The 18,068-nt window shown below is 33.6% G+C and overlaps 1 protein-coding gene across 1 annotated transcript in view; it reads right to left on the bottom strand.

Moving 5' to 3' along the window:
• Positions 1-11,437, bottom strand: part of MAP3K5 (Mitogen-activated protein kinase kinase kinase 5) — a 64,160-nt gene extending 52,723 nt beyond the window's left edge. Inside the window, exons 1-8 of the mRNA XM_035732654.2 lie at positions 11,313-11,437; positions 11,164-11,275; positions 11,013-11,123; positions 10,787-10,980; positions 9,602-9,677; positions 4,180-4,272; positions 2,687-2,845; positions 358-592 (exon numbers count right to left, since the gene is read on the bottom strand). Of these exons, the coding sequence (XP_035586091.2) occupies positions 358-592; positions 2,687-2,845; positions 4,180-4,272; positions 9,602-9,677; positions 10,787-10,980; positions 11,013-11,123; positions 11,164-11,275; positions 11,313-11,407 (1,075 nt within the window). The 5' untranslated portion in view covers positions 11,408-11,437. The remainder of the gene's footprint in view (positions 1-357; positions 593-2,686; positions 2,846-4,179; positions 4,273-9,601; positions 9,678-10,786; positions 10,981-11,012; positions 11,124-11,163; positions 11,276-11,312) is intronic.
• Between the last annotated feature and the right edge of the window lie 6,631 nt (positions 11,438-18,068).

The raw sequence follows: 18,068 nt of genomic DNA, 5'->3' as shown, positions 1-18,068 counted from the left end.
GCAAAACAGTAGGTTGTGTAATATACGTCAGTACTTTTCACTGTTACTGCAGATTTTACCGTGGATTAAACTGTGGGATTCCTCATATCGTATATAGTTTATAAAGGCTTAAATAATACTTTAATTCCTACTACTCATACATTCAGTAAGTTTACATCTTCCTAAGTAACTGGTTATAAGGCATTTAAAAAATACACAATAAGTAAATGTTTGTTTTAAATAGAAAGTTCTCCAGTGTATTATGAGAAACTTTGACTGCCGAGTTATAAGCTTCAGTATATATAACTAAACACTTCAAAATATATGCTTTGTGAAATTGAGAAATTAACTTGAGAAATTTTATATTTATCAACTTACAAATTTTACGCATCTCTGCACTTGTTTCCAGATCCATTCCTTTAATTACTAAAAGTGTGGCAACATTTACTAATAGATATTCATTTGCATCAATCTTCAGGCCTTCTCGGTAGCCTTGAATAGCTAAATCTAGAGCTTCTTTATCTTCACCATGAGAATCCATAAAGCGATCTTTTTGAATACGACCAAACAGACCGTACATATCGGCAGAAGGTTTTCCACATGTTTTCAAGATCTAGATGATAATGAAAGTGAAAAGTGTCATTTGGAATAAACAAAATTTACCCACCATTATGAAAGATTAATATCAAAACAAAATAATCAGAACACTTAATTGGTATTTGGTTTATAAATACAGATTTCACCAGTGAAGATAAGCACATGTAAACAGAAGACAATTACTTCATTTGATCGATAATTTTGCAACAAAGAAAATGGTAAAGAATACACAATACTGGAATTCAACAATAACATCAATGTTAGTTATCTCTAAAATTACATCTGAATGAAGAATTATTTTATTGCGAATGGTGTTAAGAAATAAAAAACAACACTTTCACATAATGTTTTCTTCAGAATTAAAAAAAGATGTCACATATTGACACTACATTATCTCTTATTGTAACTAAACTAAACTAATCAATATGTGACTGCTGTATACAACCAATAGTAAAACTATATTTTGTTAATAACATTATTGTGTACATGAAAGACGTGTAGAGGACAAAAAAAAGATAAAACAAAGCCATAGCAATAATTGTTGTTATTTTCAAAAATACAGGAGTTTGTCTGACTTCAATTACGGGTAACAGCTTATCCACCATTCGATATAGTATTTAATGAATTTTGGATTAGAATATTTCAGATAGATTTCCAGCGTTCGACTGATCAATATTTACATATTCATTCACATAAACATTATATATATATATATATATATATATATATATATATATTAAAAACTCCAACAAACATTTAGCCTAACTGAACTTGTTTAATATGTTTCAATGAATGCATTCCAAAAAAAATTTATTGAGCTACCATTGTATTACTCTTAGTTATATTTCAATTACTACATAATGTCTAGGTGAATAAATTTCATTTGCAAATCATTTAGAGAATTTGAAGTGAAAATTTTTTAAATCACATGCTCATAATTTGTTATTTATGAGAATCTATCATACCAGTTTATGTATGCACATTGTAACTAAGTGAATTCTGTAAGACTTATTGTTCTTTAAATAAATATTTCTACGGAAAATCTCGTCAATTTTATCTTTTTAAAGAAATAATTCCACATTATTTTGAAGATTTAGACATATTTCATTGGAAAACATTTAAATCTAAAGTGTTTACATTTCTCTAAACACTTTTCTTTTGTTAGTCTAAGATATTATTGATTATAGATTTCAAGTTTCTGAACTAATTAGATGAAAATATCACATATCTGTTGAGACTGCATCAAAATCCAAGCATAAAAGTCCTTGTAAACTTGTTAGGAAGAATAAAAAAATTTTAGTCATGGAGAGTGTTCAGTTTTATTAAGATTACGAACCGATCTTGGTCAATCATTCGAATCCTAGAAGGACTGAATAACCGTCCCATCCCAATATGAAAGTATTCAACAGTGAGCATCTAGGACTACACTATCGTAGGCGAACACAGAACCTTCAGTCTCGCTAGCAGATGCTCTAGATCAGTGAGTTGACATCCAATAACGTATAAGTGTAACTTCAGTCAGCCGACAATATTAAGCGTCCACCTTCCGTGGGCTTCGGCATATACCTTCATCTTTCACAAATCTTTTTGAACTCACTTTTTTGAAGTGTTTATAAAGACACTATTGTGGCAGATCCTCATAACTATTAGGTTATGGGATTATTCTCTTAAAATGTTTTTTCTCTTCATATCCTATAATCCATTGATATATATATATATATATATATATATATATATATATATATATGTATATATATCATGTGGTGTTACTGCGACACCTCATTTAAGAGTCTTTAGGATTTAAAAACTAATTGATAATCTTTTGATCTAGGTTTGTATATTACACTCTCGATATTTTGTCTTGAGAATCATTTTAAGAATAAGTACAATAGTTGTTCACTTAGACTTAAAACCAATGCAGTTATCCTTCTTAAAGAGGTCTTTTCCCTGTATATTTCTGTAAATTCCATATTGCGATATAAAATAATCCCAGAATAATTAAGAATGTCTTTAACTAGGATTGTTCACAAATAAAGTATGCTCATTATTTCTTAATTTCATTTCAACACTAAAGAGTAAATTTGTATTATCTTCAAAAAATGTGACTTACTTCTTCAGTTACAGCTAATGCAGCATCTCGATCACCATTTTTATTCCGTCTATGCAAAGCAAAAGCATATAGATACTGGATCATGCACACATTCAAAATATCTTGATTTAATTTTAAAGCCCTTATCTCTTCTATTAAAGTGACCATAGCATCGAAATCCTAAAAAATGAAGAAAAGTTACACTTAACTTTTAGAAAAATGTGATAATTAAATGAATGAAATAGTTTTAAAAAGGTTGATCATCATTTTTGATAGTAATTCATACTGATAAAGCATGAAAACATTTTTGGTATTTTTAATAAACCAAGAATATTTTAGACTATAAAATGAACAAGATAAATCCGATAAAGACTTTAACGAATGAAATGATGCTACATTCTTACTCTTTTAACTTGGACACGATTCAAAATTTTTTGTAGGTAGAATCAGTATTCAAATAAAACAAATACATTAAAAATTCTCACTTATATTTTTGTATATAAAAAGATTATCATACTGGATAATCATATTTTCACAAAGCATTCAATCTTAAGCTGAGAATAAACCCGAAATGATTGGTAGGTCTGTTCTAGGTCTTTTCTAGTGACTCACCACCAAAATACAAACTTAGATATAATTAGGCACTAGTTTAAACAATACTGTTGTCTCAAACTGTGATCAAATGAAAAAATAGTTCATTTTCAACCAAAAATTAGAATAACGAGTGTATCATAAAAATCAAAGTTTTTAGCCACATCAACAATACACTGGTGAAACCAAATGAAATAGATGATAAGACGGGAGAATATGATTTAGATCATTTAATGCTTTTAATGCATCACTAAATGATCATTTTCTTTCTGATAAGTAACTCGGTTGTACTACTTTGGTTAAACTCTTTGGATGAGTGAATGTCTTAATATCTTAATAATATATTAAGTCAGTTGGCCAGTAGTTCTATTTTCTGGAATCTGCTTAGTCAAAATTCAAAATATATGGATCAAATGAATACCGAAATGTCGTTTCAGACATTGTGTTATTACTTAATAGTACAAATCACCGCTTACTGAAAAAGAACATTTCTTTAGAACGATATTATTACACAATTACATTGCATATCAATAAAAATGTCATTTCTGTGACCTATTGCTGCTGAGATTCTACAGTGAATTAGATATTGCCATTTTGACAATGTGATGAAACAATATGAACATCAATTACATTTCTTCATCAGACATCTCCCAAACGTGGTTGATAGATTACAGACTAAGTCGAATGAAAACACTGCGTTTAAGGCCTGGTTTATTACGTGTTTTAACCACTTATAATTCAGCTTAATTGCAATTTTGCGAGCTGAATACATTATGTTATTTGTTCGTTCACAAACAGATTTCAAAGAAATGTTTTAAATCTCATACTATCTGTTTTATTTGACATTGTATGACTAGTAAGCAAACCAACTCGTTAGTTTTTTCTCTCTAATTTAAGTTGTTTATTTCTCTAAATTTTTATACCTCGCACTGTCTGTATGATAGTAACAGATTAAGAATAACATCCGATGAAAGCATCCCTGGATAATCCAATCTACGGCGCATTACTCGAAGACGCTGAAAGAAATAAAGACAGGTAAATTAAAAATTGTTTGTTTTAGTTAACATAAAGGAGGAAAAAGATTCATTGTCATTTACTGAGATCATTTAAAATTATTTGAATAGGATCAAATTATAAAAACTCACGAATTGAAATTTGACAGATATTATTCATGTGTATACTTCTGATTACTATAAGTTATTATAAAATTTAGAATAATAATCTCAGAAAATCGATTATGACGTCCCCCAGTAACTTAAAGATATATCAGTTGATGAGACTTTGCAAGATCGCGATTATATTAGTTATTCCGTTTAGCATTCATTTTATGAGAAATTCTTCTTGAATAAAGTTTATTAAATTTTCACTTTACAGTACTAACCCATGTCTACTATGAAAGTCAACTGACGTTTTATAGATTTACTTTCGTTCGAAAGCTCATAGATAAATTATTACGTTTTATGTAATAAACACTGCCTATTATTACCTTAGTATCGTCAGTTTATGTGCAAATAGTTTTTTAAATAACTGTTATTCACATCCATCTGCTCTTGTTAGTTTTGCATTATTGTATTCACTAATATCATTCAAACTGATCAAGTTTTCACTATTTCAAGTTAATTATCCTGTTTGTCGTGAATTTATTTTCATACCATAAACTTCTCTGTAAAATGAAAGAATTCAGATATTAATTAAAATGTTTTTGAAATAAATATTTTACTTTTTAGAAAATGTAGTCAGCTTCCAGATTTTGGATAGCGATGTAGTGGAGCCATATGATGAATACATCTAGTATTCGGGAACAAAATGTAACAGGAAATCTTGACCAGACATACCCTTTTTTGTCTTTCAGTAGGTTTTTAACAAAGTGGAATGGAAAAGTCATGAAAAACATTTAGGTGTACTTAAATACTGAATATTATTTTGGTTAGAATACTGAGACATACAGAAAGACATATGATTTAATCTACTAAGATGGTACCTTATACATATATGATATGAAATACATACTAATCTTTTTAGGCACTTTAGCAAGACACATCTAGACTATATCAAAATCAATTCATTCAGTATCGCAGCAACTATAACTAAAGAGAAAGAAAGGAAAATTTAGAATAGTTTGTAGTTCTAGGTCATCAATTAAATGGGTCGCAATCTTAGCAACTTTCCAGCGCCAATTTTGACTTGTTTCTTCAGCATTTTCAACTACCTTTAAACACACAGTTCTAATTTCATAAAATCTGATTTATTGACTGCATATATTTAATTAACTTAATCTATTACTGATTGATTGCTGTTCACGTAAAATAATTATATGATTATTAGCTTATCATACTAAACATTTTCGGTATTAGAGATTTTCATTTCTTATAATATCTATGATTTTCGTTGCGTTTGCAACAATTGTTCCAAGTAACCATTGCAAAAATGACTTATTTGGAGTAAGAGTTACTAAGTTTGTGATGTTCATAATCAACTGCCATTTACTGTACAAAGTAGTCCTAATATTGATAGTTCGACTATATACATAAAAGTTGCATAGTTGTATTAAACAACGAATATGATATAAATCCATCATTTTTTAATCTTTTATTTTGTCTGTGGTCATGTACAGTAGCAAATATTCCCGTAGATACGAAGTTAGTACATTGTCTGACCCATAAATCTGATGTGACCAGAGACTTGGGGCTGATTTAATTTTGCTATATTACTTTTTTAATTGCTGTTACGTTATTTTCAGAACGCCATTCAACATACCAGTGTAAATAATAAAGCGTAAAAGCATTGAAGTAAAACTCAAGTTTTTGCATAAGGGAATAAATGGTATTAAATAGATTTTAAAGTCATCTGTCTAATAACTACGTGGATTGAGACACTAAGATTGTTAGTCATAAATAAACTAAACTGCCAAAATATTCATGAAAAGTTAGGAGCCATTTATAAAAACAAGGCTTTGAATAATAATAGGAATAATCACTAGTTTATTAAGTTTGTATTCTGTCGGCTCTTTGATACATACTAAAAGTGGAAAGTGTTTATTTTCTGGATTTTAACGCGACGCCAGAATTCTTTCAGTTTTTAAGTGACCCATCGATGAACAAATATCAGAGAGCTTTTGAATAATACATTATTGACTGACACACACATTCTTATGCAGATTGCCTCGATGTAGTCTATACCAAGGCAATCCGCACAGGATGCGTATATGTCAACAAGAGACGGATCAATTGTAGTCCTAATAACAATGGGAAGATGTAAATAAAACAACATCAAGTGAATTTAGTTTATTAGTGTTTTATTTGTTGGTAATGAAAATAAATAAGAGATAAAGTCCGTGTTGGAATCCCTTATTCACATTATTTAAGGTAGATATTACCGCCTTTCAGGGTGACTGAAGTGTGACAGAGTTTAGATTATGAGTAGATTTATTTGGTGTTCGGTCGCTATAGACCTCATGAGAAAACCTGTCAGGCAGCTCATGTTTTTCCATTGTTCAATAGCAACTTTATACCTCACATTAGACTTTAATATAAAACTATAAATATCTGTGATATAATCAATGAATTCTCCTACATGACTAGTGGATATAAATTTTAAAATAGAATAAAATGTAACGGATGATTTGACACTAAAATTTGAGTGAAAATTAATTCAGTTTTTTGGTCATGTATGCACTCACATTTATTATATATTAAATATTTTTAGTAATAATTGTCTATTTATTTTTGTTTATGTAGTCAAGTTACTTCAGAAAAATGGCTTGTAAATACAAACCAGCTGCATTCATACATTTGGCTTGAGTGAACCTGTAAGCTCATTTAAATTTCATTTATGGCTCAATAATCATCTGTTTTCATTTGATTAGCTATAATGGACTCCTTTAATTTGTTTAATCTTCACTAGCATAAATCCTTCACACTATACTAAACACGAATAATTTGTTGCAGCTTGGGAAATCAGCCTACATTATACTAAACAGTCCTAATAGTATAGCGCCTATTAATCCATGTCTGCCTTTTCTGTACAAATCATAGTCTTAGTGAATTACATTGTGCGATGAGTGTATATGTTATAAATTTATTATTTGTAGTATATTGAACGATGGGTATTGTCTATTTCTGTTGTATTTTCAGACACTTTTTCAGTACCTTACTGATTACAATGATAACAGGATAATAAAAAAATTAGTTCTATCAGTTTTTGAGTCACTGTAAGGTTTAATAATCCTATTGCTCACATGTATGTATCTTTGCGTTTTCATACTCTAAAATCCTGAGCATTCTTTTGTGCTGTTAAATGATTAATAGCCAATGAGTACGATATTTTCCAAATTATGGTTCAGAAAAATTTTTTAATCTAGGCTGATGTTACACACAATTCCGCCTAAAGCCCCTTTTAGGCTACTGCCGGTCCCAAGCTCGGATAAAGGAGGGTTTGGCAACACTGTGGATCATTGTGGAACAGTCAATTGAACGGAATTCATCACTCTACATCAACGTCATTGACTACGAGAAAGCATTTGATAGCGTGAACAGGACAACACTATGGAAGCTTCTTCGACACTATGGCGTGCCTGAGAAAATAGTCAGTGTCATACGGAATTCCAACGACGGAAAATCGTGCATAGATTACAGCTCACAGACTCGTTTGAAGTAAAGACCGGTGTCAGGTGATCGACTAGATCATGAAAACGTCAACATCTGGAGGGAAGCATGGGATATAGTCGACATCTAAGATGGGGCTGGATGATCTAGACTTCAAGAATGATCTGACAATTCTATCGCACACGCGACAACAAATGCAGGAAAAGACAACCAGTGTAGCAGCAGCCTCAGTATCAGTACGTCTCAACATACACAAAGGAAAAAGCAAGATTCTCCGATACAACACATCATGCAACAATCACACTTGACGGAGAACTTTTGGGATATGTAAAAACCTTTACATATTCGGGCAGCATCATTGATAAACACGGTGGATCTGATGCAGACGTGAAGGCGCGAATCGGCAAAATAAGAGCAGCATATCCACAACTGGAGAACATCTGGAACTCAAAGCAACTGTCAACCAATACCAAAGTCAGAATTTCCAATACAAATGTCAAGACGGTACTACTGTATAGGGCGGAAACCTGGAGAACTAAGAGAGTCATCATCCAGAAGATACAAGTGTTTATTAATAGTTATTTACGCAAAATGCTTCTGACTCGTTGACCAGACATTATCAGCAGCAACTTATTGTGGGAGAGAACAAACCTCAAGGCCAAAGAAAAAGAGGAAGACCAAAGAACACATTACGTCGAGAAATGGAGACAAACATGAGAAGAATGAACAACAGTTGGATAGAACTAGAAAGGGAGGTTCAGAACAAAGTGGGTTGGAGAACGCTGGTCGGCGGCCTATGCTCCATGGTGGGGGTAGCAGAAGTAAGTAAGTAATATGTTACGCTCAAATTCAGACAAAACAATTTTTTCTTTGCATGAGACAAATTGTTTCCTGCGCTTCAAATAATTTTTCGATGCTATGTTCTCTTAAATTCACACGCCAGTGTTATTTCCGTGATCAACTTTACTTGTACGTTTTATGAACCATCATCTCTTTCTTGAAGAACACTGGGAACACTTAGTTTTTAATTTGCCAAATGTTGCATAAAATCTGTGCTTGTCTCATTGCAACAAACGATTCGGACTAAAAATGAATTATCGAATAACTTTCCTAATTCTTTCATTGATATAAAGGTATGTTGATCATCTCGAAGTTTAAAATAACTAGTAACCAAACTTTTATAATCAGTATCTTGTAGTAAAGCCACTATCATCTAGCTGTGATTTATAAACTCATTGGTTTATTTAAAGTCCATAATTTTTCCCTAATGTTTATGAGAGATAGACGTCCATCTTGAAAACTACGTTTGTTATGCAGATTTCTTTTCATTAAGACATCAAAGGAAGCGTTTTAAAGTGCTGTTAAGAAGTGCCAAATTATTACTGATCAAGGCTTGATGAAGCAACGAGAATATCAAAGAATTTGATAAAAAGGTGAAAATGCACAGACAGTTATTGTTTTTCTACCTGAGAGAGACATAGGTTGATTTATATTTTAAGAGATCTTACATTTATTATTGGGGATGAAATACAATGATATTAATTTGCATCCTGTTGCCGATTAAAATATATTATGACCTGCAATTGTGTTATATTTGGTGACCTAGTTCTTCAAAGTAATGGTTTTTGATTAACGTAAACATCTAGTTGTTGTACAACTTAAAACTACAAACGAGTCCTATTCAGTATTGTGGTTTGTGTATTTCCATTAAAATACTCTTTTCTGTAAGCAATACACTAACCTCTCTGAGTTCTTGCCCTTTGTACAAATCGCGATCCCTTCGAAGATCCTCAATGAATTTATCTTTTAGTGGAGCCCTTGAAAACACAAAAAATTAAGGCATTATATGTTCGCTATTCATAAATATATTAATGATAAGTGTATTTTAGTGGTTAGAAAGTTTAGACGACCTTTTGCTTTCAGTTAGCAAAATTATAGAGCGATTTTCAAACAAAAAACATGTAACGTACTGGTATGTGACTGAGTTGTTTAACTTGTCGCTTATAGACTTAATTAAAATTGTTGAGTGTGCCCTTTTACATCTTCGGTGAACTAGACGTTGTTGTTCAGCTATCGAATACCATTACATAACGGGTTTTTTTATAGCAGTTGTACGAAAAGTTTTTTTTATACATTTATTGGTTGTATTGATAAATTCATAGGCAAGCTATCATAGATAAAATTTTTGTTCAATTTATTTAAAACTGGATATCTGTCACAGGTAATTTAGTGTTATTTTATGGTGGAGATGTAGAATATGGTCAGGATTTCTGTCTTTTGTACAAATTTGACACAATATATTTTATAAGCTGTAAGTCGGTCGAATCAATTTTTGAGAGTTGAGGAAACGTCGAATTTATCAGAATTTTTGTGTTTCGAAAAAATGTTTTCCCAATATTAGTTAGCAAGATGGGTTTGAATCGCCTTCATTTCACGAGCATTATTACAAATTCATCGACGGTTTGATTTTTTTCGCAATAAAAACACTGAAGTGAAGGCATGTTTGTTTATTATAATAAACTTCCTTCAAGATTCAGATTAAGAGTTATCTCGGTCAGTCTACTATTTAAAAACATGAACTTATAGAATGTACTTATAATGATAATTGTAAACATGCAATGTCTGACTAGAGAAAGATGTATGTGGACACGACTCGCTAAGTTTTGTCCACCTTTAAGGTACCAAAGTGCCTTTCTGAAGTATGAGTTATCTGTTTTGCAGCATACAAGTTGATGAATGACACGATGTCTAGAGGCATGATCAACTTATGTATAAAGACATTATGAGCAATTTCCTGTAAGGAGTATGCTTGACATGAGCTGTGAAAGCATGAATGTATTATTGCTGACTATAATATATGTTTTAAGTCTAATTTTATCACGCGCTAGTCTAAAATTAGTCTAAAAATTATTTTCGGAGAACTTACCGGTCACCACTGCACATTTCTGAAAGTATTTCCTCTAGCTCTTCAGACAAACGCCCAAGATCGCCGCATATTTGATTTTTGAGTATGTCATTATCAATGAGGGCATTCTGTAGGAACTTATCTTCAACTAAGACAGCAAATCCATTTTCGTTAATAACATATGGAAGAAGTTTCGTTTTGCTACTTAAAATACTCTAAAACCAGTTAAGTAAAGATTAAAACATACGCGTAGGTCATCAAGCAAAATATGACTCGAAAGATTGACGATTACTATATTATCGAACAGTTTTAAACTTTCTCTAACTCCTAATTGATAATTCAAATGTCCTTGTTGTGTCTGTGTATAAACAATGAAATTACGTATTCATTCTCCGAACCTTGTCACTCATATCAACAATTAGAACGTCGGAATTGTAAACGAAGTCCAGCGTTTCTGTGAGTCCATGTGATACTTCTTCATATGTAAGGAATCGAACAGTAGCTTGAACACTTCAATAACAAATAAAATAATTTTATTGAGACACACTTGTTGCAAGCAACACAAATTTCTTCAATAGCCTTATCCTGATCGAACTGGATATTCACACTATTCTTATCTTCTGATATACAGGTAACCAGCATATTGGAAACGAACGACTATTTCAAAAGTCCTGTTCATGAACTCGCGCAGAAAAGTCATGAATTAACCTATCAAAACAAATTCATGGTAAGTAGGTAAGTAATTCAGCACTAGTTGAAATTTACCGTAACAAACAAAAAACCACTAGAACTGCGAAATTTATTCTTCGACAAAGATGAGTGGCTTGCCAAGTTCATTGTTTCTCGTTAATTTTAGTATTGTAACTTTTATTATACAGTGGGACATGCACTTGTCTATATGTGATTGGCTATCCGTTTTTTCTTATGAACACTCTGAAGCACATAAAGCGCACTACTCTATTATTCTCCAGAATGGAAGCTCAGGTAACGATAAGCTGTTTGTTTAATATGTCTGTCCGAACACTTGATTTCTAGACTACAGATTTTAACATGACGTTAAATATCCTTTTCAAAGAGATTCGATAATCTATATATTTACTGTTGATGATTTACATAGTGAAATGTTACGTGATCTTCATAATTGTCACTAGGTTTCATACGGCTGGTAATTTTATGGCAAGATCTGATTAGGAAGTTGAAAATATTTTCCGTCGTCAACAAATAAATACAGCAAGGATTGTTGTAACGGGTTTAGAAAAGCTTTTAGTAGTTGTATAAATCCAGTTTTTCGCCTTGTTGACGTCATTTTGAGGAGATATGATAATATCTGTCAGGATAGCCGTTCGGTCGCGGAAGTTCGGTTAAAGGTATGTGTCCTAGTTGGTTTTTACATTGATTCGCCACTAATTGCCACCTGGATGCCAAATACGGCCGCTTCTGAGAAATGTGTGTATCAAAGAGTACTGTGGGTCGATTGAGCGATGAACGTTTTCCAAATCTAGAATGCTATCACAATCTTTTCGCTGTCATTCCAAGCTTTTCGAAAGTCCGTCGGTATGGATTTGAGAATGGAGATTTTTCTATTCTATTGCTGTGATATCCATCAGTGTGTCTATCTTATCAACTTTAAATGTTAGAAACTAGTACTTCACATAATATTCCCTTTATGATGCAGTTCTCTGTGAAATAGGTTTCCACTATTTATAGGTAATTGTGCTTCTGTCACTAGTTTTTAAGGATAATAATAACCCGGTTATCAGATTGTAAGAGGCTTTGTTAATTTCCTCCCTAGATTTCTCATTCAATCCAGGAAATCTTCTTGACGGACCGCTTATCGTCCAATTTAATTCATTGGCAAACTAGTGACTTCATGAATATGTGGCTTTTCTGTTTTTATTTAAATATGTGATGGGATACACAATGGTTCTCCCTCACTAAACCCAATGGTTTAAGTTCTTGATCGACTGTTCCTATCCTCACGTCCGTTTGAGTTTGAACCACTTTTTCAATGAGGCTATATATTCTTTTTGATTTCTACTTACTTTAAAATCGCAATCACACACAATCACACACTTTTCGTGATTAGTCATGGTCCACTGTTTTTACATACGCCTTCTCAAATTATTAATTATATGGTCGTAATCTTATATTTTATGACTTTAGTCAACTACATGAACATTTAGCACATGATAAGTGTTCTAGCTGTCTGATTGGTTTGTAACACGGTACTTGTAGGCACACTGGAAATCGGTAAGGCGTGCAACATCCGCTATTCTTCTGTTACTTCAGACCTGTTACAATTCGCCGCGCTTTTTGTTTGGTTACTTTTATTATTCTGTAGGATTATGGTCTAAGTTCTTTATTAGTACTGCTATAATGATGGACGTAATCTTAAAATTCTAGATTTGTCATAAATGTGACAACTTCCTACCCACCTACTTACTTGTAAGTCACATCATTGTCTACGCCGACTCCTCGTATCGTAACAATTAACAATATGAAGCTTGAAGATTGTATAATATATTTAATGTGAATAAAGACAAGTTGTACGGAATAACCACGTATGCGAGGCTGAGCCATGGTATCTGGTTGAATGCATGAATATTCCTGTGTGGTGTTTGAATGGACTAATGATACCTTTGTACTGGTCGAATGCTTGATTTCGAATTCTAAATACAATACATTCGTTTGTGCCTGTGTCTTCTTAATTGAATTGCGTTAATCCTGGAATTCCTAGTTCATACAGTAATTTGAATATTATATTGGCGTCGCGATGGAGCCTGTAATGGAAAAGTTAGATATTCATTCAACTTCGGAAGCTTTTGAAGATTACTTTGAAAGGTTCTAAATCTGGGCTATGACCAAGGAAGATGATGAGGATGTTAATATTGTGGCACACTTCCTCACATTCATTGGAAACAAAGCATACAGCTTATTAAGAATTCCGACTATGCTGGAAAAGCCTATCTCGCTTCCTTATACAACTCTCAAGGAACTGCCGCTAGACTATGTTAATTATACAAATTTCGAATGCGGTAAAGGAGGACGATCTCGTAAAATGATTCATAAGGATATAAAAAACACCACTACATTACTACGTCATCCCAACCCAGTGCATACTCAATGTTATGCAGACAATTCATTAAGTTTGGATGCAGTTCACGAGGATGGGGACAAGTTTGGTCAGTGTTTGTCCTGTTGCAAGCTCCACTCTTTTAATTCATGTCAATTTCGTAATTCTAAGTGCTTCAAATGTCGTGATATTGGACATATTCAGTCAGTCCGTAATACTAATATTCATCTTATTGCAACTAATATTAAGACTTGCAATTCTGATTCTACTGAGTCGAGTATTTATAATGATGATTTATCTTTATCAACGATTGCAATAGACAATGTAGAGTCACAAAGTAGTTCAGAGTTAAATGAAATCCAGAATTCTTGTGAAACAACAGTTCCTAATCAACCGATTTATCAGAATTCTCATGGTATTGTACCAGGTATGACTTCCTAATGATTCACATATTTCTAATGAAATTACTTGCAATTCTGAGGAAAATATGTTAAATGAACCTAATCATGATCGAAAACCTGATGTGGTTTGGATAGATGCTGATTTTTCTAACGATTGTGGTGGACCAGACAATATATAAACGCAAAAGGTATCAACAAAGTTAATAACAATCAATAGTAATATTAATATATATAAGTTAAATGTTACAAATACAATAATAATTAAGGACGTTACTTAAATTGCCCAAACGTTGCGTGTTCTGATTAAGTCCAGTAATGTAAATCCACAATTATAAATGCTTGATGACTCTGAGCAGGTTGGTGAACTCTCTAGCGATATAGTCCAACGTAGGATGTGATATATTCCGATTATAGTCTATAAATGTAGATAGTATTTGATTTAAACTTCCATTAACTCAATCACAAATGAAGATAGAACGAGGAATGCGTGAGTAGTAATGTATTTGTTAACCAGCACGAATATGTCACGCTATGTAGTAGCTCAACGGAAAGTGTCTTCAAGGTCAATGACTAGAACAACACGTACAGTCATTTAATGATGAATGTACATACGGTGAAAAATTGACAAAATAAATACAAATAATATTAAAAACTATTTACAAAATAAGCTTGTTAGAGTTATCTCCACATAGCTCCCCCCAGAGTGTCCGGAGGTAACACTGGTTATAATAACAACAAAAATGTGAGAATATGATATGTATATAAAAAAAATAATATTTACAGTTATAACCAACAAAGATGTGGAGATGCGTATGATATGTATATTAGTGAGACATACCGTGTGTTATCAAGTTAAAAAAATAACAGTGATGTCACAGAATAACAAACACAAAAAAAAGAATATACTGTCATTTAATGTCTTGTTTAGCTAACAATGATAATGTGTAAAACTGTTAATGACCCACACACACACAAACAAAATTGAACCGTTTATTTTTGTGACAAAATTTTTTTTTTGAAAAAGTGACAAAACGAATAATTGTGGGAAGATGTGATCAATCATATACACTGTTAAAAAAAATTTTTTTTAGATGGGATTGATAGTGTAGGTCCTCGATAATTGTTTGCTTTGATTGTTTCAGTTTTTTTTATATGGCAAAATGTACGTAACGCTTTGGTTTTTTTATAAGTCTCCCAGAACGTGTTAAACAAGAGGGTGTAGTGCTAAGTTTTTCCTCTTCCTCTTGTTTCTTAGCAATAGATGGGAGTGATTGTTTGTTCGCAGTATTGTCTTCTGTGTCATGAGGGACTTCGTAGGAAGCTGGTTTTATTCGGTCTATAGAAATTGTCTCATGGTTCCCATTTTTGTTGATAATGAAATATTTGTCAGTGCGTTTTATTACTTTATAAGGGCCTTCATATGGTGGTGTCAGTGGCTTTTTCACCGCGTCTACTCGGACAAAAACAAATTTGCACGTTTCTAAATGTTTATCGAGATGGACTCGGTTGTCGTATTCTCGAGGTGGTATTGCTCTGATGCTCTGCATCATTTGTAGTAATCTGCTTACAAAACGAGAAGGGTCTCCTGGTGTTGTGGTTTCATTCTTGACCAGTTGTCCTGGTAACGTTAATGTCGTGCCATAGACTAGTTCAGCGGCCGTGCATCCGATGTCTTCCTTTACAGACGAGCGAATCCCAAGGAGAACGAGTGGTAAAGCATCGCTCCATTTTGAAGGGTCCGGTTGTGCCATCAGAGAGCTTTTTAGTTGGCGATGGAATCTTTCAACCATGCCATTAGCTGCCGGATGATAAGCTGTCGTTTTAACATGATTTACTCCAAGAAGTTTAGTGAACTCGTTAAATAGAACGGATTGGAATTGGGGACCGCGATCTGTTGTGATTGTTGATGGTACGCCAAAGTTGAATATCCAGCGGTCGAGGAAAACTGAAGCCACTGTCTCTGCCGATGTGTCTTTAATGGGACATGCTATGGCCCATCTTGTGAACCTATCTATTGCGGTGAGGATATGTGTGAAAGAGTTTGATGGTGGCAGAGGCCCAACTAAATCTAAATGCACGTGCTGGAAGCGTTTGTCAGGGATAGGGAACTTCCCAATTGGACTGTAGGTGTGTTTTTGCGTCTTACTGCGTTGGCACTGGAGACAGTTACGTGTCCAACGTTTAACATCCGAGTTGATTTTAGGCCACACAAAACGTTCGGTAATGAGCTTTGTTGTTGCTCTGATGCCTGGATGTGAAAGACCATGCAAATGCTGGAATATTTTTCGTCGGCAAGCATGTGGGACAAACGGACGATTGTTGCCTGTTGAAGTGTCGCACATGATGAATTCGTCTGAAAGGGGAATAGGTACAGGTTTGAGGTCTAAGCTAGACTTTTCTTTGCAGACTTAATTCTGCATCGTCTGCTTGTAATTTAGCCAAGGTTTTAAGGCTGATGTCATGATTGAGTACCATCGTATTGATATCCCTCCTAGATAGTGCGTCTGCAACAATGTTCGAGTGACCTTTGATAAACCTGATGTCTGTGGTAAATTGTGAGATATAATCAAGTTGTCTTGCTTCTCGTGGGGAGTGTTTGTCATACGATGTGCTAAAAGAATGGCAAAGGGGTTTATGATCTGTCATAATGATGAAATCACGACCCTGTAGCAAAAAGTTGAAATGTTTTACTGCTAAATACATAGCTAAGAGTTCGCGTCCAAAAGTACTATAACGTTCTTGTGCTGGCGATAATCTCTTGGAGAAAAAGGCAATGGGGGTAATCGTGTTGTTTACCCGCTGTTGTAATACTGCCCCTACGGCTTTTTGTGAAGCATCCGTGCATAGGATCAACAGTGTTGTGGGGTCAGTATTTAGGTGTTGGAGCATGGTAGCATTAGCAATCATGGATTTAGCTTTTTCAAATGCTACTTTGGCATCGGAAGGTAACTTGAATATTTGGTTATTTTCTTTCTTGGTACCTGATTTATCGTTTTTCAGTAAATCTGTCAATGGCTGTAGTACATCGGCACAATTTGGTAGAAATCGTCGATAAAAATTACATGTTCCAAGAAAACGGCGTAGTGATTTTACTGAGGTTGGTTCTGGATAGCTGGAGATGGCTTTGACTTTCTTTTCAAGTGGTTTAATTCCTTGGGAATCAATGTGGTGTCCCAGGAATTCCAGAGATGAGGCGCCAAATATACACTTCGAAGGGTTGATTACAACACTATAACTTTTGAAACGTTCAAAAAGCGTGTGTAGGTGTTGAACATGTTCGTCAATGGAAGAACTAGCGATTAAAACATCGTCGATATAGACAAATACGAAATCCAGACCTCTAGTTACTTCGTCCATAAATCTCTGGAAGGTTTGAGCGGCGTTTTTTAGTCCGAAAGGCATCCTCAAGAATTCAAACAAGCCAAAAGGTGTGATTACAGCTGTTTTCTCGATATCCTCAGGTGCCATCGGTATTTGATGGTATGCTCGGATTAGATCTAACTTTGAAAAAATCTGTTTTCCATGTAGATTTAAAGAAAAATCATGCAGGTGAGGGATCGGATACCGGTCTGGGATAGTCTGGTTATTCAATCGGCGATAATCTCCACATGGGCGCCAGTCTTGATCTTTCTTGGGAACCATATGCAGCGGCGAGGCCCAAGGACTGTTAGATTGTCTGATTATCCCAAGTTGCATCATATGTTCGAATTCTCTCTTAGCGAACTGCAACTTGTTTGGAGGGAGTCTTCTCGCCCTGGCGCGAATAGGTGGTCCTGTAGTAGTAATACTGTGTTGGACACGATGTGTGGAGCATTCGTTTTGGTAATCG

Source organism: Schistosoma haematobium, chromosome ZW (assembly GCF_000699445.3).
Source record: "Schistosoma haematobium chromosome ZW, whole genome shotgun sequence".
NCBI classification, from domain to species: domain Eukaryota; kingdom Metazoa; phylum Platyhelminthes; class Trematoda; order Strigeidida; family Schistosomatidae; genus Schistosoma; species Schistosoma haematobium.
Note: the sequence above shows the minus strand (reverse complement) of the source record. Positions and strands in the feature narration are given on the sequence as shown.